This window comes from Meleagris gallopavo, chromosome 25 (assembly GCF_000146605.3).
Source record: "Meleagris gallopavo isolate NT-WF06-2002-E0010 breed Aviagen turkey brand Nicholas breeding stock chromosome 25, Turkey_5.1, whole genome shotgun sequence".
Taxonomy (NCBI): Eukaryota; Metazoa; Chordata; class Aves; order Galliformes; family Phasianidae; genus Meleagris; species Meleagris gallopavo.
The window spans coordinates 804,783-824,783 of NC_015035.2; the positions used below are offsets into that span (position 1 = coordinate 804,783).

Genomic DNA, 20,001 nt, shown 5'->3' on the forward strand with positions numbered 1-20,001 from the left:
TAATGTGCTGAGTACTATGATCACAATGGGAGGTACCCTCTGAATCTTTTACTAACAGTTTACTCAGAAGATTTACTATCCCAGGTGTCTGATTAGTTCAGAAATAGGACTAGAACTGTATCAGGAATGCAGAAAGGCACGGGGTCATCCATGTCTTCATCCAGAGTTACCAGACCAGTTTCTGACCATGGAGCCAAGACAATCTGAAAGAGTTTGAAATCAGTCTGGGTCTCTAGCGTGAAGTAATTCATGAAAATTGAGCAATTTTTATGAAAATTCAGGTAGAGTGGTCAATTCAAGAGTGAATTAGAAAATGTCACTGAGAATGTTAACGACCATTCCCTGGCCAGTGCCCTGAAATAACAGGTCAGTTGCTCACAGCGTTCACAATCAAATAAAAATAAATTCAGGAGGGTAGGTCTCCTGTTGTTCACCCCAAGTAGAGGACAAATACTTCTTGAAAGAGGCAGAACACTTGAAGAACAATGCCTCTTGATTTCCGACACCACAGTATGCTGTTTGCCACCACCTGTCTGGAGCATTCCATAAGGTAAACAAAAGAGCAGTTTTAAACATCGGCAGGTTCAAGACCACTGATGTGTATGCTTTGCTCACTGGCAGTCAACTATCCTTGATTTCCATCTGCCTGAATGAATTTGAGGACTTGGGAGTGATCAGGTACTACTGATGGACTCTGGGAGGATGGAGAAGGCATCTCTGAATAGTCACAAGACCTACCACTAGAAAGGAGAGAGAATTAAGAAAGGCATGCTCACAGTGTGCAAAGGGCCACATCACCAGGGAGTGCACAAGATGTAACTGTGTTTGTAGAAACTGAAAGCAAAGAGTGAAACCCACACAATATCTAAGTCTGGTAAAACTCCTTGAGTTCCATGGCATGAGCAGTTACATTGGAAGGGAGCACTTCTTGGCAGCAGCTGTCTTTCTGGCATCCACTGACAGAGCGTATCTAGACACCGAGCCCTGACACGTGACAGGAGGCAACATCATAACCATGGAGCTGCTGTCAGCCCTTCTGCCAGTCATCCCTGGAACCCCCTCTCTCTACAGCATTCTGAGCACACGGTTTGTGTCTCCTGAATCACAGCAGTGTCAGACTTCCAATATACAAGTCTGGCCATCCCACCATACACACTGCACACAAGTGAGGCAAGCGTGACAATGGAAAGCAAGCATCCTGCCCAGTTCAGAACACAAAGGTGCTGCATTTACATTCTGGAATCAAGTTTTCTCCACATCTGTACACTGCATTGTTTGTAATAGGTATCTTACAGCCACCCTGTTAAAGATGCAACCATTACCAGAGGAATGTCTCTGCACTGTCCGTGTAGGCACCATGGCGTTTGGTTTGTCAGATGGATACGTAGCTGTTGCTAATGCAGAACTCTCCGCGTTGCTGTCTGCTGGTGTAATGACTCCAAAGCCAGAACTTGGGTAACACGTCTGGTACTGACTCTGGCCAAGGATTGTGTACGTAGGATATTCCTATTAGAGAAAAGGATCAGTTACTATAGGATACTCCTTTCAGACAGCATTATCTATGATGACTTTTATACTAGGTGATGTTTGTCAAAGGGAAACCAGCAAGAGCACAGTCTGACTTTATGTTATTTCCTTCTGAACACGTAGGAAATCCCCCAACAGGATTGAGAGATACAACTTCCCAGTGCCTACACAGCAGGTAGGTTCTGCTCAGAGAAGGCCAGAAAACACAGGGCCCTTCCTCTGCCTCCAGTTTCCTCAAAAATAGATTTATGTGAATGATGTGACAGTTACAGAGGAGCACCAAGTCCACCCTGTCTGTCTTCTAGAATTGGTTGCTTTGTCTTTTGATTTACTTGCTGATATGAGATGTAATGACAGTGACAGAGATCAGCCTTGGCACTGGGTCAGCACACAACTCGATCCAAAAGAGGTAAAGTGTCTTTATTCATGTCCTTACTTCAGGAAGCAATTATACTGTACACCGTGATGCAAGGCATCCTTTTCTGATGACAATTTACTCATTTAGAAGGTGGTCAATGAAATCAGTCAGGGCACCTGAACTCAAGCTATAGCTGAGGATTTTCATTTCTGCTGTTGATGTTAACAAAACAGCCACCTCCAAATGCCATGTCACTCTCGTCTGGCACACTGTGCATTCCCAGTTCCCTCAAGGAACATTCTGGATTCGTGAACTTACATCAGTCTGCACCACCACCCAGGAAGGCCTTTTCCTTAAAGTTCCAAGCAAATTCATGATAATGAAAGAACCCTAAAAAGAAGCACTGTAAGCATGCAAGTATTTTGCTTCGACCCTTGGATTTCCCACAGCTACTATATCCTCAGTCTGCAAAGCTGTGATTCTGAAGGGTTCATTCATCACACCTAAATATTCAGGATTAACTGCTGACTGGATGGAGAACACAGTGCTGTCTCTTACAGCAGGTCATGGTGTAAGAGGGCTCTGCGTTAGCTTCACACCTTATAAATTTTGTTCAATTTTAAGTATCAGGATGTTTATCCCACTCACTTTTTTGCTTATTTGTGCATAATCTATTTTCCTTCTCTTGCTGCGGGAGAACAAAGGCATCCAAAAGATGTCCAAACATAATCCTCCCTTAGTTTGGTTCTAATAATCGTTCTTTTGCTTCTTCTCCAGTGTCTCTCATGGAGGATCTCAGTGCTGTATTAAGGTTCCCACTCAAACAGCACATAAGGAAACAGCTACAGACAGCTCAAGTAAATTTGCTGCAAAGGCCAGAGGGATCAGCAGTGTGGTCAAAGATGCAGCAAAAGTAATTTTGCTGACTTTGAGTTACAAACAGAAGCCTGTAACTTCAGTACTCACTGCATTTTATTTCAAGTGATGCAAATATTTTGCCTTCTTATGTTAGTTTTGAATAATGTGTTAAACAGAAGTGAACAAGATGTTGCACATAAATATAACAAGGAGGAAATTTTACCTGTGAGATGCTGGCTACTGCTGACGTGGAAATATTGACAACAGTTGAGGATGTAGAGACTGGACTGGCATTGGTAGTTGATGCTGTAAAATTAAGAATTACTGCATATATACATGTTTATGATGAGTATGAGAGACAAGACCAATTTCAGGTGTAAAAATAAGTTCTTACAAGGCCTATATTCATGTAATTGTGCTTCTAGCAGACAAAAAGTATTGGGGTGTATCTAGAAACCAGCTGTATTTCCACTGGGCTTAGAGAGGAGGAGAGCTGACACACAGTTATCTTTAAAAATGTATTCAGTATTTCAGAAATTTTATCCAAAGCTTTGAAAAAGAAAACATTTTCTTTCCATGCCTGCTATGCAACTGGAGTTCAATTCAGCTTCATACCTTCATTACAAGTTTGAAGACAACAAAAATCACATCCTGATATTTAACCATTAGCAATTAGAAATGAATGAGAGTAGACCATGGATATGAATGTATTTACATCAGTTCTGGTAACAGTGATGTTTCTGCTTCCTCTGGAATTAGTATAGTTGGCTCAATTAGATCAAAACAACAGGGAATTAGAAAAATATTTCAAATAATATAAAAAGAATGCTTCCTACTAGAAAAGTAAATACCCCATACCCTATGACACTACATCTAGTTTTTGGAAGAGAGTTCCTGAAAGAATCTGTCATGTAAGACAAATTGTTAGACATCTAGTTCTTAGTTTAATAGTCTTCATGTCAATGCATTCAGCCCTTCTAAAACACAGAGGCAGCCAGAGCACCTTCTGGGAACAAGAGTCATTTAGCACATTTTATGGTTTTACACCTATAGGGCCATACCATTAAACATTACCCCACACAGGGCTTCAGGAACCTCAAGGATTAGTGGAAAGAAATACTGAAATCAGCATGAACAAAGCCAGCATGTACCGAATCAAGGGTCACCAAGGAATGCTATCTTGTGCTAAACCTTCTTTCTCTGCACACAAACAAAACCAACAATAGTCAGACATTTAGGAAAAGGCTTGCAGAAATCCACAGTATCACCTACTGTATTACCACTAAAAGAAAAGCCTTTCTGCAAATCACATCCATGCAGAATTCAACTCAAGACTGAAGTATTTGAGGTCCTGAAGGCTTCAGTCTTTCCATCCTAAGGAAGCTGCAAAGGGAAAAAGGTCCCACCACAAACTCTTAATCAAAATATATTGCATTATGGCAAACACAGGTACTACTCCAGGAAAGAGGAACAGACCCAAAACATGGCTCAAAAAAGATGAAAAACAAAAGAAATGTATCTTAAAAGAGGTTCAGAAATAAAAGTATGAGAGGTGGGAAATGTGGAGAGGTCTTACTGCAGAAGCATAAATGAAGGCAAGTAATTAGGCCTTGGGAATCCCGTCACAGATAGGAGCAACAGTGTTCAAAAAAAACAAGTGGAAGAAAGTTTTGGGGGGTGAACATTTAGAAAAAGGGGAAAAGGCTGCATTGAACAGCAATAATGGCAGTGAAAACACTTAAGTGCAAACAGTAGCTATGCAGCTACCAGAAGCAGCAGTGGATACTCCTCATAAGCAGCTGCTGAAGAGGAGGGGACAGTTTCCAAACTGTATGTGTTACTGAAACAGTGAGAACCATAAAAAACCCAGGATGCTGTGAAGAGCAGCCCTCCAGAAAAGCTCCTCCCTAACACAGAGTGAAGCTCCCAGGAAGCTGGAGGAGATGAACTGCTGAGAAGCCAGAATCATTCTACAGCTTCTCATCTGTAGTGCTCTGAAGAGGCTGCTTAGCCACTGAGATGGATCACACAAGGTATCACAGAAAAGAGCTCCCAAGAGCTGCGACTCTGCTAAAACACAGCCTCCCCACAATGAACTTTGCTGTTTACCTTCTAAACTCTGGTCTCATTCCAAGATTTCTTTTTTAATTATCCCTTATCTATACAACACAACAGATCGGTTCTTTACAAACAGCTCTCACTGCCCTAATCACACAATTCATTCCGCACTGTGGGTCTGCCCCTTTGCCTGCAAATGGGCCAAAAGCACACAAAGATGTTTGACATGGATGTGCCAAAAGAACTATTCACGACCATTTCACAACCTCAGTTTTCACAGATCTGCGAGCACAAACCTGTGCCTTGAAGCTGCCACGTCTCTTCTCTTCTCTTTTTCTCCCCTACTTGCTGGGAAGGGAAATGGTGATTAATGCATTTTACATTTCACTTGGCTGCTTTGCTCACGTGGGAAGAAGAGGCTAGGCAAGCAGGAGCCATGTCACTTCCAGCACTTCATGGAGCCTCTGCCACTGCCACCACAGCCACAGCTTGCCCAGTTGCTACCAAAAGGAACATCTTAGCCACTAAATGCACCTGACACATCACCAGGGTTTAAATATCATGTAAGCCCAATCCAGAGTTAGTCTGCAGACTAAACCATACTGGTCACGCACCGTAAAACGTTTCTGCTGGGCCAGCAGCACCATACAGCACTGTATCACCCTTCTGCCTTGTTTGGAGAGAAACAATTAAGAGCCTACCAGCAAATTAACTTCAGCTACTGCTCTCCAGCACAGATCAGGCGGTTTTTTCATAATTCTAAAGAGCAGTCTGAAGAGAAATCCTCCATGTCACATAACATGAGGCTGCTATGTCACATCCTTATAGGAGAACAGGTCAAGTATTTCAACACCCTGACCAAGGCTCTCTGCTGCCTCCTCATTTATTCCCTACCTGTTTTCTGTGGCACATCAGCTGGCAAACTCATTCAGTGTCACCTCATGCAGAACTGTTTTTGACAAACTCCTCTTTGTGATTAAGACCAATGCTATAAAACATTACAATTTATTCTGCCTAGAGAAGAGTTGTATTCAAAGGATGGTTGTATTTCACAGAATCAGACTGGCTGGTTCAGAAGGGACATCAAAGATGATGAAGCTCCAAATCCAGCCAGACCAGGCTCTAGATCAGGCTGCCCAGGGCCCATCCATGGCCCTGAGCACCTCCAGGGGTAAAGCAGCCTCTGGGCAGCAGTGTCAGCACCTCACAGCCCTGATATCTAACCTAAATCCCCCCTCTTTTAGTTTAAAACCATTCCCGCTTGTCCTATCACTATTAGACCATGTAAAAAGTCACTCTCCTCCTGTTCAGAAGCTCTTTTCAAGAGCTCCCTCTTCTCCAGGCTGAACATCCCCAGCTTCCTCAGCCTTTCTCCATAGCAGAGCAGCTCCTGCCCTCTGAATATCCTTACGGTCTCCTCTGGACTCTCTCCAACAGATCCACATCTTTATTGTGCAGGAGGCCCCAGACCTGGATGCAGTATTCCAGCCAGATGGGGCCTCATGAGAGCAGAGCAGAGGGTAAATCCCCCCTGCCTGCTGCCACCCCTCTGCAGATTCGGCTCAGGGTACTGCTGACCTTCCAGGCTGGAAGCACACACTGCTGGCTCATGTCCAGCTGTTCCCCACCAGAACCCTCAAGTCCTTCTCCTAAAGGCTGCTCTCAATGAGCTCTTCCTCCAGTCAGTACGTATATCTGGGATTGCCCAGACCTAAGCATAGCACCCTGCACCTGACCTTGTTGAACCTCATTAGGTTTACAAAGATCCACCTTTCAAGCTTGGTCAGATCCCTTTGGATGACATCCCCTTCTTTTTTCTTATCAACTGCACCACTCAACTTGGTGTCATCTGTTGTATTCCTAATCTTAAACCATAAATTTGAAAAGTCAGTTAAGAATAAACATTACACTGGGCTATCTACTGTTGCAGTGAGCCAAGACTGAGCAAGTACCACAACATTCATATGTCTTTTCTATTTGCAAAATCCATGCTAAAACCTCTTTATCACTTAACTACTCTCCTCTACTCATTGCACCACATCTGGATGCGACATTCAGTTTGGGGCCTCAAGCAGATGACAAATGTTGATAAACTTGAGCAGGTCTGGCACAGAGCCACCAAAATGGTCAGGGAGCTGAAGCACATACCCTGCAAGAGAAGGCTGTACAGCAGAATCGAGCTTGAAACCCTGTAAAGTCAGATAAACTGAACCAAATTCATATTGTATTCATTAAGATCTATGTTAGGGGAACCTTTAAACCTAGCAGAGCTTGTTAGCTGCAGCTGCAAGCTACAATATTATTCTTTGCATTATATGGCTTCCCTTATACACACTCTTTAGTTTCTGATGCTACCATGCTGTTTTGCTTCACTGCTGACCCAAACTTTCCAGAACTGATCATTTCATTTTCTATTGGTAGCCCACAGTCTGCATGTTCATCAAGCTCCTTCAGAGCCAGAACAGTGTTACATGGGAAAGTAATAACATCATCTTCACCGGGGGGATAAACTGAAGTAACAAATCTCTCTACTTCTGGGGAATCATCCTCAGGCAAGGCTGTTGGTGCTGCAGAGATGGTTTCAGTGGGGTCTGATTTCAGCCTTCCACATCGAAAAGAAGTTACCAAGAAGAAAGTCAGGTTCTTTATGCAGGTGTACAGCAGGAGAAGAGGAGATAATGGTCACAGCATAAAGGGAGAGATGCCCTGACCTGCCAGAGGTAATAATTTCACATCATGATAGTCACTCGAGGAGATTTCATCACCATATTTTGGAGATCTGTGAAACCCAAATGGAGAAAGCCCTGAGCAACCTGCTCTGAATTCTGTGCCAGCTGTTCCTCAAGCAGGAGGATGAACCAAAGATCCCTGAAGTCTCAGAATTACACACTTGAAGTCACAAAGAATCCTTGAACTGCTTCCTAAACATCATAGAGATGAATTTTCATAATTCATCACCCATGCACAAGTGGCAAAAATTCGAGTCTAAAACAAATAGCTATTTGCATGCATTTGCCACAAGCAACAAAATATCATTATTCAGCTAAATAGCCCATCTATATCTAAAAACTGCTTTGGAAGCTGGTGAAATTCAGCACATGGCTTCTTAGATATGACACTTCTGGCACTGGGAGTATCTGTAGGCCAGTTCTGTAATTACAAATTCACTTCCTAGCAGATCTACCAAGCTGGAGGCCTGACACAGCAGCACAAGCAATGTATCTGTGTGGGGGTGTGAGCTGTGTGTGTGTATGTATCGCACATGAACCCTCTACTTCCAGACGTAACAACAACAAAATCCAGTCTCCATCAGTATATTTACTGACTTCAAGCTAAAATCTACCCACAAAGAGCTGCAAGAACATTCCCAGCAAACACATGCAAAAGAACACAACATTTAGTCTCCTTTCCCCATTCCATTTGCTCTTCACCCTGTGAAGTCCATCAGCATGGCACCAACAAGCCAGCCTGGTGCATACAGAGGAACACAGCAAATACAAAACCAAACAAGCACACACAAATAGAAAAGAGACAAAGCATAAAGAAGCATGCACAAACCAAGAACAAACGTGCAAGCCTCTCTATTTGTGGTACTCAAGTAGATGGAGAGAGATGCAGATAAAAACCATGCCAAGTTACCTTCAATGGAATAAGAATAATGTGCTGGGCTGGGCTGGCTTGTGGTTAACCCTGTAGTGCAGGTAAGAACACTGTGCTGACTTGTAGATGGAGTCTGAATTAAACCACTTTCAGGTTTCATACCTGGCCACAGTGCACCTAAATCAGATAAATTGGACCAGTTATAAATAAACATGCTGGGACCAAACAGCACGCTGCTACCTCAGAGTGAGATTTTTGCTTGTCACAAAAGCAAGGAACAAATCACACATGAAAATGCTTAATGCCTGCAATAAAAAGTCCTGATTGTCAAGCAGCACACGGGTTAGGGCTGCTCACAAAACTTGCTGAAAAAAGAAATTAAAAACACCAACAAGACCAACTTCCAAAGCTATCAAATAAAAATCCATTAGTGTAACAGTAAGGCTCACTGCCACGTAGGTAGGAAGGAGCTGCTGATCCCTGATCAGCTAGCATGTAGCAAAGCTGGGGTTGGAATTTACTGAGGTCAACCTTGTACTCCACTAAGTTTGGGGTCAAATACTTAAAAACGAGCTAAAAGTCAGTCCTTTTCATAGACTGAACATGAGGAAAAACAGAGCTCAAAGGAAAAAAAGACCACAAAGTTTCCTCTAGATCTTCTGTCATTCTAGAATCATTCATGCCCTTCTGTACCAGTACTGACCAAAGGACATGCAGCAGTGTGAGTTTTAATTCCTATGCACGAGGCACACACAGGCAGTGTGGTTTCAGTTCAGGTGCTACGTTAAGGTCCATTCTGCTATGCTGGCAGCAGTGACAACAGTGCCTGAGCTCAGGAACTCACCAAGGCCTGATTCTTCTGGGCTCACCAGGTTTGTTTTCTTTTAAGCTGTTTCTGAACTCAAATTTCATTTATTTTGTTTCTCGCAATTGTAAGTACTGGAGTCTAAAAGCTGACTGCTAAAGATTCAAGATGCTACAGCTTTTCCACCGTCCTGGACAAAGATCTGCTTATGGGAAGCAGGAAAAGCTCCCTTTGGAATTAGATACTCCATTTTCAAGAGGGGGTAGAAGAGAGTTACATTCAGTCTTTTAACAGCAGACTGACAGAAGGGTGCTGAGAACCACCATTTAATCACATTTATGACTCGAATTATCAACTCAGAGTACGTAATACAGCCAGCAGTTAAAGTTGCTGCGATCCCCAGAGCAAGAAATCTAACCAGCTGGGGTTAATCAATACCTAGTTAAAGGCACTTCTTTCTGGCCTGCAGTAAAAAAGCAGGAATTAGTTGGGAAGATCTACTTAGAAACAAGAAGGAATGCACAAAGCTGAGGGACAAAGGCCATCTGGAGCTAGACACAATGTTCAGGGCCAGCAGAAAGATGACCTTCCATCTCAAAACCTATTCAACCTTGGGAGGGGTGTAAAAAAATTAAACTGGCACCCATGAGTCATATGAAGTCACTCGTCTGTAAGGTCTTTCAGGGTTTTGATTCCTGTTCATTTTGGTTTTAAATCTTGAAAGCCATGGTAATTAGCAAATAATAGTGAAAGAATGATTTAAGGAAGATTGCAGATATACTGCAGAATCTGCAGGGCAAATATATGGAAAGCAGATCTCCTAAGGAGAGCAAAAGGTGTGGTATTTTTAAGTAGCTTTTAGAGAGGACAGTAACCAACAGTCCCTTACAGTGCAAGATCAGTGGGAAAGCAGCAGAGAACATCAAAATCAGACAGTCACAGAGCATACCAACGTGCCTACCCACTGTCATAGTGAAACACAAACACCATTGGAACGCTGCAGGACAATTATCACACAAGGAGTGTAAAGCCAGATCAGATAAACGTGTCAGAGGTGCCCACAGGGTTGGCTGGATCAGGTGCAGCAGCTAATTCAGGCATCTTCAACCTTCCACGACTGCCTTGGTCAGAGAGGCACACCCTGGCCCTGGTGATGCACGTCCTTCCCTGTTGTTCTGCAGCAGCACAGCTTCAAGGATGACACAGAGGATAAGGGAGCACAAAACACCCCCACATCAGATGGCAGCACTGCAGCTGAGGCAGAGGAATGTCACAGAACACGTGTTTGGAGACAGAAAGGCTCCACACAGGATAGATCACCACCTGTATGTTCTGCTCGAGTCCATGTAAACCATCGTATCTACAGTGCTTCTGACCCAACTAAAAGCCACAAGGCTTATATGTCATCACTCCTGTTTTAATATTGGTTTTCACAATTATGTTCTACACATAACAGTGCACTAAGTGCCAAAAAAAGTATTACAGCACAAGGAAAAGTGTCAAATAGGCATCCTATATTTTATATATGTTCATATTTATAGATATAGGCCATCTCTTCTCTGAAAGCAGCACCCTGAACCGAGTGTTTGACAGCTGGCTTGAATTTCATACATAAAATACTTCTGCTTTGCTCCTAATCCATGAGGTCTTCTTTTTGGCATAGAATAAAACCCACATAAGAAGAGATGCAAACCTTGCATTTGCTGGTAAAATATCTCATCAATCTAGTCAAGTTCTCATATTCTCAAAGAAATATTGGGAGTAGAAACACGATCAGACTTTCCTTAGCACTGCACCTGGTTAGTCCTGGACCATCCACCTGATCCGTCCATCTTCCCAGTATGATGACACAGGTACTACTCCAGTATGATTTCCATTACTGGAAATGTGCCTTCTAACATTTCTGTAACACTTAAATTTAGACTAAAAATTCAGCTACTCAATAATAGTCCACAAAATCCTTACCAAAACATTTCAGTAAGTGAATTGATTGCATTTCAGAAGAAGTTTAATGGACGAAAGTTGCTATGAAGTCAACAGAAAATGTTTATCTCTTGCCTAGGTCTCCAGAAGATATTCTGAATGCAACAGTAGAAATTAACAGTTGAACACCTAATTACAGAAAAAAAAAGGTAAAAAAAAAAAACCTCACAGTAACCAAATCTACCACTAACAAAACATCACAGAACCCAAATGAAAAACCCTAAAATACACAATACAACAAACAAAAAACAAAATTCAGAGAAAAGTCTAAAATACCTTTATAAAACATCTTGACCTAAAACTTCAAATGAGCATTTCCAATATTTCCCATTGGAAAAGAACAACCACTGCCAAATGTCTAAGAACAACAAACTACCAATAAACACCAACCTGGGGAAGGAAATGAAACTACACCGTTTAGATGCACTAAAAAGACTGAAAGTGGAGTGCAGGCAGCAGGGACGAAACGTGCTTCCAATGCCTGTTATGGGCTGGGTCAGGCACACTGTCAGCAGACCCTTTGGCAACACCCAACACTACCGTGGCACAAAAAAGACAAGGAGGGTTTAAAAAGATAGCAGACCAACTGCCCGAGCTACCCTGCAAGTCACACCCTGCAAAGTTTCTTTCTGATGGCATTCAAGCAGTTAGAATAATGTATTAATTCAGCACAAATTTGATTTGGGAGATATTGTGCAAGTATACCCTTGTGGTCCCATCATTCTATTCCTAAGGATGCCCTCAAGCACAAATAGAAAAATCACCTTTCTGATAATAAAATGAGAAAGAAAAGGAGGAAAAAAGGCGCATACATCAGCTTTACACGATGACCACACTTGAAAAGGTAACAATTTGTGCTAAATCACACAGTAATGTAACTTTTGTCTAATAAGAAGGAGGCCAGTTGCATCTGTTTTTCCACATCATCTTCCAAAAGTAACGTGACAAATTAATTGCTTTGTAATATATATATATACATACATATGATTCTGTTATATATAAAATTAATTGCTCTGTCAGTGCCTAACCAGCCATACCTGCTTAGGACACAAAGGCATTCAGTTCTCCAATGAAGGAATACTTATCCTTTTACAGTCTGATATCCTAAGATTTTAGCACTGAAGATGATCTGGCACAAGGCTCTGTTCATTTAGCTAGGAAGCATGACCACAAATCCCCAAGACAAACATTTCATGGCTATCTCACAGCTGACAATCCACTTTTTCCCTGTGTTACCTGCATAGAGGGGCAATGTGCTGTCCTCTCTCACAACAGAGCAGGCACTGAGGGGCAAAACCACCTCTGCTACCATACATACAAAGGAAGCACATGGTGAACAGCTCAAACTTTGTCATCAAGCTTTGGGTGTTCAGTTACAACAGGACTCTTACCCTGCAAGCTTTTACAAAAACTGCCGTGGCTAATAGAGGGCTCAACTATCAGAGCAGCTTAAGCAAACTCACAGGCTGAGTAAACTCGGTGACATTTTTGCATGAAATTTGCATTTGGTGAAACATGAGATAACAGAAGTCTTAACCTTGGTCAACAAAAAGGAAAGGAAAAATATATTCAAGAAAAGATGCTCTAGTATGGGCCCTTCTGTGATCTGCACAAACAGAGCCATACCATAACTGGAGAAAATGATGGCCCTAAACTAAGAAGCATTCAGCAAGCTGCGTGGCTACATTCAAATTACTGTCCAGAAAAGCAGTTTTGTTAAAAATAAAAACAAAAAAGGTCTTACAAGATGAAGTTTCATCTAGAGATGACTCACACTAAGCCATAGCTATTGCCATTGACACACATCTTTCCATCACTTCATACTGACCTACAATTTAAGCTGAGTGTGTGCTCTCCTCTATGTGCTTCTCTCCAATACACCTGGTTAATCTTCGTATTTGCTTTTTAATGAGACGTAAGAAAGTAACTGCAGGCACTGAGAAATCTTTGCAAATGTATTTCTTACCAAAAGGAGGTAGTCCGTAGGTCTGGGTGGTCTGGGGGTAGATGGTGTAGGGCTGAGATTGCTGTAGTGCTTGGTACTGAGTCTGACCAGGGTAAGGGCTCATTGTTTCGGATACAGGTACAGAAAGGATATGTGCATATGGCCTGATTAAAAAGAAGGAAGAAAAATTACAAACAAACAAACCAAGATAACTTTTCACATATGCAGTTTTCAGCCTCCAAGCCAGAAGATACATTATTAAATTGCTTTAGAAAGAAGAAACAATCCCCAATTACTGGGACTGTGAGGGCAGGGGAGCGGGGCCAAAGGAACCCATATTCTAACAGGCATGAGCAGTTAGTTTCACCTATGGTGCCTTACAGCAGTAAGTTCTAAAGCTAGCAGAATACAGTGGTGTCAGAACTAATGGAAAAAACAGACTATACAAAAACAAACACTGAAGATTTAGGCCTCCTGTACCATGCAATGAGAAAACATTTTACAATGCTCAAATATGGTAAGTGATTGGTAACATCTTATGCTTGTTTATCTCTCAAATACTATTCAACAAGATCACTGTGCTGTTAGTTAATTGAAGAGGTCTATTTATCCTTGGAATCATAAGATAATGACCACTGAAGCTGAAAGATGACTTCCATTAGGCTCAGTGTGCACGGCAGTGAGTGCCTGCTGCATAGCAGATAGGGGAGTGTGGTCAGAGTAATTAAAGAAACGCATAATGATCAAGAAAGATGATTTCAGAAAGGAGCTACTGAATTTTGTAGCAGTAGTCCAACTTACTTTGCAGAATACATCTGTGAGGTATAATCATTTGATGACCTTGGGATATAGTCAGTGCATGTCATAACTGGAAAAAAAATAGTTGATATAATTACACAGGAGATTTCTAAAACCAACAACTAATGTCAGTTAATTACCTGCACACTCACACAATTTTCACCAACACAAGAAGGTTTTTTAGTGCCTTGGATATCTATTTTAAAGTAAATTCTCAAAACCCACAGCATTAAACCACATCAAAAATGTTCTTGCCAATTCACTGCATATAATGCAATGCTTCCATTTTTCTGTTTGAATAAATCCATAGCAATCACACTCTAAAGCTGATAAGAGAATCACTCAGGCTGCACAACCTGAGTTCAAACTCATCTCAGATGCCCTTATAAGATAGGTCCCAGTACAGCCCTGGGGTGCTGAGTTGGTATGACTTAAACCAGCAGCCATTGCAATAACCAGAATTCAGGTGAGCAGACCTGAGAAATACTCAGCTGTCCATCAAACCAGGAAAGTGAGAATATGTAGGACCTCCAGCACAGAACCTGGCACCATACAGGTCCTTATGGCATCTCAGCCCATAAAGAACTATGGTGCAGTGATTTCCAAGCTAAACAATATGTCTGACTGTAAGTCTGCAGAGTACATGAGTTTAACAGTTCTGACCCACAAGCACCATCCCCAAATTCTTAGCAAACACAGTTGTGCTGCTTATGGATCCATGCAGCTTATATAATTTGCAAATGGCTTAGCCAGATAGGCAGCAGATTTGCAGGCTAAAATTCTTGGTAACTTCTTCAACTGCACTGCAGCACATTGATTAAAATAGCAAAGATGCAATCAGTTAGCAATGGGAAGTTGTATGGTATATATTTTTAATCAGGTTGAACTGATTTACAGTTATAAGTAACTGTAGACAGCCAGAAGTATTCTGCACAGGACTCTTACTTCCATAATAACCTCCAGCCCTGCTTTTCAAGTGAGAATAGATTCCACCTCTCACTTACTATGCAATCTTTTTAATTTTCTGCCTCAGTTTCCTCCCAAAGTACTTTGTAAGTGATTTCTGCAAACATTATATATAGTTCAGAGTCTAAAATTAAATGTACAGTGTATTATTAGAAAAAAAAACAACCAGCTGTGTAGAGATGATGATAAAACTGAAATCCTTTTAACAGGCATCATTATTAATTCAACCCTTCCCCAAAGGAAAATAACAGACAGGTAAGACACAGCAGTAACCAACTGCAAGTTTGGGGACAGTAATACAAAAGTAGACAGGAAATGGTGTTTGCTTACCATCACACATGCAGGCATTAATGCTTTGTAAGCACCACGGCAAACCTTCACCTTACAACTGATAGCATGGGCAGGATTATAAAGAGGGGATGAAGTTTGCACTTGATGAAATACAAAAGTGATGAGATCAGCAGCAGAAATGAGGAGAGCAGACACACTGGGAGCAGAAGGATTCTGAAAGATACTTACTCTCAGTTGACATGGGAAGGTTTGAACCAAGGTTTGAAGATTCAGGTTTCTGATCGCTGACTTCGGTGTTGCTCACATGACTGCTAGAACAAACAAACCTAAACATCAGCACTATGAACCTCTGCATTAACATCCCTTGTTATCTTAACCCCCACTTCAGCCTTCTGCACTGAGAGAAACTGACTTTTAACAAAACCTAGCTCTGCACACTTTGATATTTTACACAGAGAACCTAAGAGAGAGATCTGCAGCTCTGATTAGACATGAAACTGCCACTCAGCATGTTAACTCGCCACCTCATCTCTCCATATGAAGCTGCAGCCCAGCAGACTTAGCAGCTTGGCACTACCATCTGCAGTGTGAAGCACAAATTTCTTTCCTCCCACCTGGACATGGCCTCCTGCTTCTCTGCAGTACCTCAGACACCCACCAGGCTCTTCCATGGAAGTTTAATTTGCTGGATGAGCAGAAAAAATTGTGGGGGTGCTTTTGCTTCATCCACCCGCCCCAGGGATGCGACCTCCGCCTGCCCTGCTCCTTGCAGGTGCCTTTCAGGTGAAACCCTGGGGCCAGCAAGGCAGTGCTGGGCAAGGTGTGGGGATGGAAGAGCTGAGCAGTGAGGGCTGTGGATTTGGTCTCTTATGCATGTTGTTTTCCTTCCTATGGCTGGGGAAAAGGAATGAAGTTTGCTCAAAATGCATTAACGGTGTTTCTCACCTCTGAAAACATTCATAACCAGACTCTGTGAAAATCTTTTTTCAATGCTAGTAGCTGAACAGACTTCAATAAAACATTTTGAGTTTTGCAATTAAAAAATCTCACTTTTCAGTAAAGACTCAGAGCATTCATCTACTGCACTTCTTGAGGGAAAAAAGTCCTGTGATTCTGTGACACAGTTAACCTGTGGCTGTCAAATTGCATGCAGCTTGCAAATAGGTTGAGAGCTGTACAGCTACTTCTAGTTATCACTTACTGTGGAAAATGTGACAGTAGATAAAATTCCTGGTTACACTCTATCAGCCCTTGTTTCTTCTAGCTTTCTCAGTGTTACTCCTCAACGCACACACCTGTGCTTTGGGACAAATTCATCTCAAGCACTCTTGTTCTCCATCACTTTCCACCTAGGAGAGCAGAGGCATCGAGGCATCCTAGGCTGGGCTCCTCTCACCTTACGCTGGCTGGAAATGCAGCTTCCAGCAGTTTCTAACATTTAGGTGGTGAATTTCACACTGTTTGTTCACTGCTTCTTGTCAAAGCATTCCCTTCATTATTCTTTGTTTAATAATCATGCAACTACTAATGTAACTCAGGGCTTCTATTAGCATGTCCACTGTTGCATGAATGGCACACTGTGCTCACTCCTCACTCACACTGAGACGTCAGAGGATCCAAAAAGAAATCTTTATTTAGTTTTTGCTATTACTCACAAGACAAGAAGAAATCCAAATCCTCTCTATATGAAATCGTAGTGATTAGCTCCTAAACCAAACACACATCAGACAGCCTCTACTGAGCACAACTAGTACAACACAGCAGCTTTAAACAAAAGCAGCTATCAGACTGAGAGCTTTTTACTTTTCAAAACAGTCACTTGCATAGTTTAGCTGAGAATCATAGCAGAGAGATTACTAAAATATTCTGAGTCTCATTAGAATGCATGTTACGTGCAGAACGTGACAGCCTCACAAGATTCTGAGGAAAAAGGTCATGCTTGATGATGTAATAAAAACTCTACTTTTTATAATGGCTTAATACCAAAGAATTGCTTATTTTTTTTTTGTAGCCAACACAAATCTGGGTTATATTTGTCCCATCTCTCTGACAAATACAGCAATACACAGGCTGCTAAAATGGGAGCTTATAATGACATGAGAGCAGCAGTAATTGCTCCACACTAAAATAAAATTCAAAGTGACATACCTTAAGCTTTGTTCTCGGGATTCCTGCATCTTGGCTTTTTTCACCTGCAAAGACAGAAATGTTCAGAGGCAGAACTAAAAAGAGCTGTCCTTGGCAGAATCAGCACAACACACCTCCAGCAGCACATCACCAGTGGTTACTATAGAGTTTGCATGAGTGTTGAAAAGAAAGCCTTGCATTGAACTGCACAGCTAACCAGTGTAACCATGGGCTCTTCAACTCAAAACAAGTCTTAATTAGAAAAAATGTTAGAAAGGAGAAACGGAGGAAAGGGGAAAGAGTGGAAAACAGCTTCTGATCCTCAGGTCAGAAGTGCAGTTGTACTTTTATAGTCAGGATCAAAGCAGAAACACCATTTTCTTCATGCTATCATGGCAGCAGTTGCTCTGTGACAGAATTCTACACTCAGACTGATATTCACAGACAAATTTCTGACTGAAAAGCACACCCACCAACCAAGCAGATGATGAACTGCTGAAGCAAACACGACCAAAGCAATGGTAGCATTGTTGCCTGTGGCAATGCTGTGAAGAGAGGACTGTACACCAGTCAGGAATGTGGAGTTTAACTGCCATCCCTGTGCTAGTTTGAGTTTAGAAAAACCTTCAGTCCAAACACCTGACAGCCATTTTTCCTCTGTCCTTTTGGCAATGCTGGGTCTCCCTGGAGCCCTTCCCACCTCTGGGTTCTCCCCATCATTTGCCCAAGATGAGAACTCATTCCAAACAGAGATCAGCTCTGTGGGTGTCTGCAATGTACATAACACAAGTTCACCAGCCCTTACAAAAAGACTTCTGTCATTTTCTGGCACTCAGGATTAAATTAAGTATTGCATCAAATGGGAGATTACTACAACAGATCACTTCTAAAAGCTAAATAATAGCACTTTTTGAACTTCTTTGTCACAGAAAAGGTCACTTTTGGTCACTTTTCTCCAAACTTTCCTTTGTTCTCTTAATTTCCCTGTCTGTTTCAAAACACTGAGCCTTACCCATACTTTTCCACTTTAAATTGAGATCTGAAAGGGGAAGAAACATCCAGAAACAAGGACAAAAGTCTCGCCTGTTTAGCATCCCTGGCAGCAGCAAGGTGCACTAAATGGAAGGAGTAAAATGCATTTAACTCCAAGTCTGATGACTTCCTTACAGGCTCCCTTCCAGATTCAGTCATCAACAGTTTGCAATGACCATCATTAGGAAAAGAAAAATCATTTGAGAAAGAAGACAAGTTTGTGCAGTATCAATTCTGGGTTTCAAAGCTGAAAAGATGATGCCACATCATACAGCTGTGATCAGTATAGTCTCAAATTCTGTCTCAGAATGACTGAGCAGCAAAAGGCACCTACATGAAATCAGCAAGAAAACCTTCACCAAACAATTAAAGTGTCTGCTTAAGGGTAATGCTCTCATGTGCCAAAAACAAGCTGTGCTCCATCTCTTATGCCCCAAATAATAAAGGTTTATAAAGATAATTTTGGTTATGTAAAGATGTAATAACAGATATTTCCCTTTTTAATTTAAGTTTAAATCCTGCAGACATTTAGACATCAAATTATAAGTTTCTGCTGATTAGCCTCACGTTTTGTGCACAGACACTCGTAATAATTTGCATGCTGTCCTAGCAGTGTAACTTTAATAATTTACCTTCACGTCATACCATAGTAATAACCATTCCAAACAAAACTTATCTGATGTTATAAAATCAGTATTTTTTTTAATGTGGACAGCATTGCAAATATCTAAGAAGTCTGGACAGCAATTCCTATCTTAAGATATACCTACCTACATCAATGCCCTGTTCAATTAAGGATTTTAAATAATCTCCAGCAGCAGATACGGTGGCATGCTTAGGGTCGTGGAACCTTTTCAGGATCTTAAGCACGAGAATTATTAAAGGCTATATACATGGTAACGGCCAGCACATCGATTCTGTCATTAAAACAGTGATTTTTAACTTCTTCTAGGATTGTAAATGGTAAAACAGATAATTATTAGGCATAATTTTACATAGAAACACTACAGAGTTTAGGCATAAATTCCTTTTATTTCTGTTTTAATAACGGATAGCCTTACTGTCCATTATTAATAAAATAACTGCATACTGAATTTGTGAGATCACTGACTAGTTTTAGATGCTCATCTTCAGCATTACTCAAATGTACTTACTGGTTGCTCGGGTAAATCTTGTGGCTCTTCCATGGGTATTCTTATTGTAATGCTTGAATGATTCAAATCGTGTCCTCCTCGGCAGTCTTCAAAGCCTGTCAAAAAAAGGTGTTCATAGCTTTATGTACTTTTGGGGGGACTTATCATTTAGGCTATCAGAGAATGGTAATTGTTATATATTCCACCCACAAGCTTTCTAAACTCGTGTTGCCATCTCCCAACTAAGAGACAAAATTCATATACGGAAAGATTTCATAAACAAGGGATTTAGCTTTAAGCTTCAACTTACAGACATTTTTCATCACGTGGCACATTTCTACATCACTTGCTTGTACCATACTGACCACAGAAGCTAACGTGTCAATTAGACACGTGCACCATGATTTTAAAGACACTTTAAATGATCGAGTCTGGTCTACTAGGTCAGTAAACAGCGTGATTCAATCTAACCTGTTTTAATTTAGAACATTTATATAACAAACACACACACACCAAAAAA

General features: G+C 41.5%; 2 protein-coding genes across 5 annotated transcripts in view; one reads left to right on the plus strand and one right to left on the minus strand.

The window, feature by feature from the left end:
• Nucleotides 1-19,619, minus strand: part of EYA3 (EYA transcriptional coactivator and phosphatase 3) — a 29,818-nt gene extending 10,199 nt beyond the window's left edge. The window contains exons 1-8 of one of the 4 annotated variants that reach the window (XM_010723262.3): nucleotides 19,503-19,619; nucleotides 17,338-17,381; nucleotides 15,418-15,500; nucleotides 13,936-14,002; nucleotides 13,156-13,298; nucleotides 8,441-8,578; nucleotides 2,967-3,049; nucleotides 1,323-1,506 (exon numbers count right to left, since the gene is read on the minus strand). In XM_010723262.3, coding sequence (XP_010721564.1) covers nucleotides 1,323-1,506; nucleotides 2,967-3,049; nucleotides 8,441-8,578; nucleotides 13,156-13,298; nucleotides 13,936-14,002; nucleotides 15,418-15,500; nucleotides 17,338-17,381; nucleotides 19,503-19,535 — 775 coding nt within the window. In that variant the 5' untranslated portion in view covers nucleotides 19,536-19,619. The remainder of the gene's footprint in view (nucleotides 1-1,322; nucleotides 1,507-2,966; nucleotides 3,050-8,440; nucleotides 8,579-13,155; nucleotides 13,299-13,935; nucleotides 14,003-15,417; nucleotides 15,501-17,337; nucleotides 17,382-19,502) is intronic. The other 3 variants (XM_010723263.3, XM_010723266.3, XM_010723265.3) reach the window with 3 other exon arrangements.
• SMPDL3B (sphingomyelin phosphodiesterase acid like 3B) overlaps nucleotides 19,534-20,001 on the plus strand; it is a 5,539-nt gene continuing 5,071 nt past the window's right edge. Inside the window, exon 1 of the mRNA XM_010723298.3 lies at nucleotides 19,534-19,548. Coding sequence (XP_010721600.1) covers nucleotides 19,534-19,548 — 15 coding nt within the window. The remainder of the gene's footprint in view (nucleotides 19,549-20,001) is intronic.